This window comes from Rhodofomes roseus (genome assembly GCF_022264815.1).
Source record: "Rhodofomes roseus strain CIRM-BRFM 1785 chromosome Unknown C8Q71scaffold_8, whole genome shotgun sequence".
NCBI lineage: Eukaryota > Fungi > Basidiomycota > Agaricomycetes > Polyporales > Fomitopsidaceae > Rhodofomes > Rhodofomes roseus.
The window spans coordinates 728,138-734,137 of NW_025952964.1; the positions used below are offsets into that span (position 1 = coordinate 728,138).

Consider the following 6,000-nt stretch of genomic DNA (forward strand, 5'->3'; position numbering starts at 1 on the left):
GCACAACCACGAGATGACGGCAGCAACGACAGTGCACAAGTCTGCATGGAGTTCTCATGCCAGGTGAGCAGCCTCAGGCTGCTGGTTCTCCATATTGTCTGCCATGCGTATATGGTATGATTAATTGGGTGTAGATGCACGACTGATGTACCCACCGTTTGCTGGGACAGTGATAAGAATGATAGTGGAGTCTTCCGCAATTGAAACACTCAACGAGGTCTTTCATGAGGGGTAACGGGCCGATGTGTTGCTACATTAGACCATGATATGTATAACGGGGATGGGACACAAGGAAGGACAAGCACCTCAGCCAATCTAGCACCAACACACTGCGCCTGGATGGTCAACGTGGGGCCTACAAGAGCTCCAAATGCTTAGTGGGATTACAGGTGAGTGTGCTAACTTTGTGTAGGCTCCAGCACGATTGACGTCCCAAAGTGGCCTTCCCAGAAGAGCCTATGGTGTGCACAAGAGGCCATGGCCAGGCACTACAATCACCTGCGGGCTTTCTGGGGAGCTCAACATGACAAATCGATGATGATGACCTCTGAAGTGTCAGCGTGAGGTCGAGTCGAGTGTGTTGTTGTTGTAGAAATCATTCCTTCTTTTGCTGGTGGTGTCAAATTCGGTAGTCTCCTTGTACCCAGCTATGACTAGTCTATGTTTCGTAGTCATGCACCTCATAGACCTTTTAGTCAATATCCCATAGTCAAGCAAATTTAGTCAACTGTATCCAGTCAACTGTATCTAGTTGAACATACTTAGTCATTCAAATCTAGTCGGCCATACCTAGACATCCGAATCTAGTTGACCAAATCTAGTCAACAATATATAGTCATTTATGCCTAGTCAATTGTATCGGTTTGACCATATCTAGTCAAACATAAGTAGTCAATAGTGCCTAGTCGTGGTATCTAGTTTACTGTATCTAGTATACTATTAGCTTACTAGTCCGACTTATAGTCATTGAATGACTAGTTATGTTTGGCTAAATAGTCAATTATAACTAGTATGTTAACTGAAGTGGCTCCATTGCCAGGGACTCCGCCGGCGCCACGTCATGCCCACACATCCGCCCGTCCCCTTGTCTTCCTCCCACTACTTCGTCTCCGAGTCAGACGTTACTCCCACCTTTGAAGATGCCGCCCAGGTGCGTTACCAGCTACTCACTATTTCCGAGGATAACATCACGAAGGAGGACACCATTGTCCTCAACGGAGGGGTATCAAGAACGCGATTTTGACCACGGGTGAGTACAGTCGCACCAAGCTCCTAGAGTACCTCGCGAAGCTAATGTGCGGTGTCACGTTCACCATGGTCAGTAGTTCGCCCGAGGTCATCCAGAAGATGAACTGCTACGACGCCGCGCTCAACACCACGCGCGGCCGTCGAAGAGGGTATGCTGCGCGGGGATGATGTTGCGCCTCTCAAGGCATCCCTTGTCCTCTGGCTCGCAGGCAATGACCTTGCCCGACGTGAAGACTGCCCGGACGGTCAACTTTGACCAGAACTTCAACGTGTCGATCGTCAAGCGGGCTCTGGTACCTCGCGCGGATGATCTTCGCGGACGCGGGCGAGGAGAGTCCCTTTCTCGTCAGCACCATGACGCAGCAGTACGGCGAGGAGGACAAGTTCGCGTGGAGCTACGACACATGCAAGGGTGAGTTAATTGACTTATTTGCGGCCAATATCGTTGACCCATGTAAGGTTCTGTGCGCTGTGCTTGTCGATGTGGTGGGCCCTGTAGTCCACGATGAATGAAGCGAGTAGAAGGCTCCCATGTCAATCCACGATAATGCTAGACAATTGGGTGTTGCCGGCGGCCCGAAGATCACTAAAGGTACACACATATCTTCCTTTCCATTACATCATGCTCACCCGCTCGCAAATGGTGTTACGGTCGCCAAGTCAATACAGCTGAAGGACAAGTTCGAGAACCTCGGTATTCGGTAAGCTGTCCCCTCGTCTACGGCATCCAGCTTTCTGCTAATCCGCCGTGCAGCCTCGTTCAGGATTTCGCCTCCAAGACGAACAAGAATGCTGGTGACGGCATGACCACCGCAACCGTCCTCGCGCGCGCCATCTACGCGGAAGGTGTGAAGAACGTCGCCGCCGGCTGCAACCCCATGGACCTCCGCCGCGGTTCCCAGGCCGCCGTCGAGCGCGTCGTCAAGTTCCTCTCTTCGCACGCAAAGACCATCACCACCACCACCGAGATCGCCCAGGTCGCTACCATCTCCGCAACGGCGATGCCCACATCGGGAACCTCATTGCTCAGGCCATGGAGAAGGTCAGCAAGGAGGGTGTCATCACCGTCAAGGAGGGCCGCACGATTGACGACGAGATCGAGATCACCGAGAGCATGCACTTCGACCGCGGCTTCACCACTCCCTACTTCGTCACCGACGTCAAGACCCAGGAGCGTGAGTTCGAGAAACCCCTCGTCCTCCTCAGTGAATCGAAGACCAGCCGTCTCCAAGACGGCCTCCTGTGGACGCGGTGTTTGCGAGGGTCACGGTTGGAAGATACACACCATGTATATACCTACTGTAGATACTATATATAATCGTCAATGTCATTATCTTAACATGATCTCTGTGCATATGGATCTGTCCTGCGAATGCGAAAAATGGAGGGCTGATTAGTACTGATATTATGCTCGGAAACACCAAGTAATGTCCAGCTACTGCCGGAGAGATCCAGAGATTACCTGGTAATTCTGACTCGACGAGGCCGGACATGGCTAAAATCTGTGGTTTATCAGATACGAGGTAACACTCAATATTATCGCGAAAGCTTGATGATTCTGTAGTGTTTACGGTAATTCTCAGGTGGGTTATTTCCTGATGGTATCGGCTGCGCTCAAATGAGAAGGGTAGCGCAGTCGTCGAAGGCTCGATCTGCTCGAGCACAAAGTTACAGATCAAGAGTAAGAGCCCGAATATCGCAGTGGAGATGAGCAGGGCGTCGACGGAACCAATGCGATCCGCAATGAACCCGGTGGATACCTGCCTACGGCAGCGCCGAGTTGAGCAGCATCTGCTACTAGCGAACTATTATCAGTCCTGTGATAACGCGAATCGAAGCTCTAGGAGAGACACTGACAACACCATGAAGAAAATGCGGAGCCCAAGGCTCCAGAACACAGGATCTTGAAGAGCATGTTGTCAATCCAGGTGATGTCCTTCCGCTTCGAAGGCGGCCTCCTCTCCTTCAAGTTGACCAAGAAGAGAGCAGCGACGAAACAAGCAGCGTCGATAACCGCATAGATTGCAAAAGTCTTCCTGAGACCCAATAAGGCGAACATCTCGTCCATGATGAGAGTCGCGACCGCACCGCCTGATTTGTCCGTGATGAGTCTGCCTTTGGGACGGTAGTGATACCAAAGGAGCACCCACCGACCACTATTTCAATCGCAGACGTCCTGAACTTCAGAACCCACAGCGCATGCAATGCTACCTAGCGATGATGATGGTTCAGTAATCTCGACGTATCGTCGGCAAGAGCGACGTACGACCAGCGGGAAGATGAACACGTTCCCAATTCCGAGTCCTTGGAGCGTACCCTACAAACTCTGAGTGAGAATTTGGGAGCTGTCGAACAGTGGGAACGTACCTGCGTTATGAAGAAGTGCCACAAGTCGGTGCAGAACGCCGATCCGTGCACCCCCGCTTGCCAAAATACAGCACCTAGAGCGAGAAAAGGATGCGACGGGTCAGCACGCGTATGAATACATCTTTATTTACGGTGCCTCGTTCACCTTGAAAACATTGCACACTCTCTGTCTACAAACCACATGGGTGCAAACTGAAAGGCGCTCACAACCGGTCTCCAATCTTACCAGTCACGAATTTGAGCATTGTCATGAACTACGCCTCACGCCTGACATCACACGAATTAATCAGAAACGATGTGCAGTAAATAGGATTGGAGAGGTAACACCCACGAGTCTATCCATTCGGTCCAACGTCAAGCCACACCAGGCAGCGTCTCTACCCTATGACCTTGGGGTAGCTGACATGGCAGAATAGCCTATGGCTTAGGGCCAGCTGATGCCGGCCGACGTGACCTGTGGGCGCTATACCCACTGCTCAGATGAGCGTAGGCGGCGATGCTAGTGGACAGGTGGTGGTTGTCGCCACTTGCATTGCGCCTGCAGATGTTAGCTGAAAGGCTATACTCATGGCAAATAGGTGAAGTTGTGGGTGAGTATAAGGACAAGAGTGGGAGAGTCAAAATGCGGAAAAGCAAAATAAGCGGAACAGCAAAGAAGCGGAACAGCAAAGAAGCGGAAAAGCGGAAAGTGTATAACAGTCGAAGAGTGGAAGAGCAAACAAGCGGACAAGTGAGAAAGCGGAATCAGTGGAAATGTAGAATAAGCGGAGATGCAGAATAAGCAAAAATGCAGAATAAGCGGAGGTGCAGGATAAGCGGAGGTGCACAATAAGCGAAAATGTAGAATAAGCGAAAATGCAGAATAAGCGGAGATGCAGAATAAGCGAAAATGTGGAATAAGCGGAGGTGCAGAATAAGCGGAGATGCGGAATAAGCGAAAATGCGGAATAAGCAAAAATGCGGAATAAGCGGAGGTGTAGAAGAAGCGAAAATGCGGAATAAGCGAAAATGCGGAATAAGCGGAGGTGTAGAATAAGCGAAAATGTAGAATAAGCGGAGGTGCAGAATAAGCGAAAATGTAGAATAAGCGAAAATGTAGAATAAGCGAAAATGCAGAATAAGCGGAGGTGTAGAATAAGCGGAGGTGCAGAAAATGTAGCATAAGCGAAAATGCGGAATAAGCGGAGGTGTAGAATAAGCGAAAATGTGGAATAAGCGGAGGTGTAGAATAAGCGGAGGTGCAGAATAAGCGGAAATGCAGAATAAGCAAACAACACATAGGCAACTTCGCAAGCAAGCAAAAGGATAGGTGAAGTTGAACAGTTTTCACTTATTCCGCCCGCTCATTCCGCCCGCTTATTCCGCATTTTTGCTTATTCTACATTTTCTGCACCTCCGCTTTTTCTACACCTCCGCTTATTCTGCATTTTCGCTTATTCTACATTTTCGCTTATTCTGCACCTCCGCTTATTCTACACCTCCGCTTATTCCGCATTTTCGCTTATTCTACATTTTCGCTTATTCTGCACCTCCGCTTATTCTACACCTCCGCTTATTCCGCATTTTCGCTTATTCCGCATTTTCGCTTATTCTGCATTTTCGCTTATTCTACACCTCCGCTTATTCCGCATTTTCGCTTATTCCGCATTTTTGCTTCTTCTACACCTCCGCTTATTCCGCATTTTCGCTTATTCCGCATTTTTGCTTCTTCTACACCTCCGCTTATTCCGCATTTTCGCTTATTCTACATTTTCGCTTATTGCGCACCTCCGCTTATTCTACACCTCCGCTTATTCTGCATTTTCGCTTATTCTACATTTTCGCTTATTCTGCACCTCCGCTTATTCTACATTTTCGCTTATTCTACACCTCCGCTTATTCCACCTTTCTACTTCCTTGCTGTCCCGCTGATCAACTCTTTCACTCTCTTGTCCTTTTGCCCACTTGCCAAGGTGCTTATCTGTTTTCCTCTTCTTTGCTGCTGCACTTTTCCGCTTTTTTGCTTGTCCGCTTTCTTCATTCTCCTGCTCTTCTACTCACTCTTATGTTGTTTTGCTTACTGACCCTTCATCAATACCTGAACCTGCAGAGACCTGTAAGAGCTGCAGATGACCCATACCTGCTGGGTACGTGGCCCTGAATGGTGAGGCTACTAATTGGAAGGCCACAGTGTGTATTACAGTACATGCCTCATGCATTGTGCAATGTACAAGAGTCAATCAAACAGGGCTGCTGCTGCTGTTCCTGGAAGAAACATGCCAGTGTTGTATCACAAACACAGACAGCTAGCATATGATGATCACACAAGGCTGGCCAGTGACAAGCAGCACACTACTTGGTGCTAGGTGATCTATTACCCTGCTGCATACACCTACTTGGCAAGAC

At 49.4% G+C, this 6,000-nt stretch overlaps 1 protein-coding gene across 1 annotated transcript; it reads left to right on the forward strand.

Moving 5' to 3' along the window:
• Positions 1-2,051: 2,051 nt before the first annotated feature.
• On the forward strand, positions 2,052-3,298 carry C8Q71DRAFT_796239 (uncharacterized protein; the record flags this gene model as incomplete). The annotated part of the gene is made up of 3 exons (XM_047925662.1): positions 2,052-2,225; positions 2,279-2,499; positions 3,199-3,298. The coding sequence occupies 3 exons, from the start codon at positions 2,052-2,054 to the stop codon at positions 3,296-3,298; spliced, it is 495 nt and encodes a 164-aa protein (XP_047779814.1).
• Between the last annotated feature and the right edge of the window lie 2,702 nt (positions 3,299-6,000).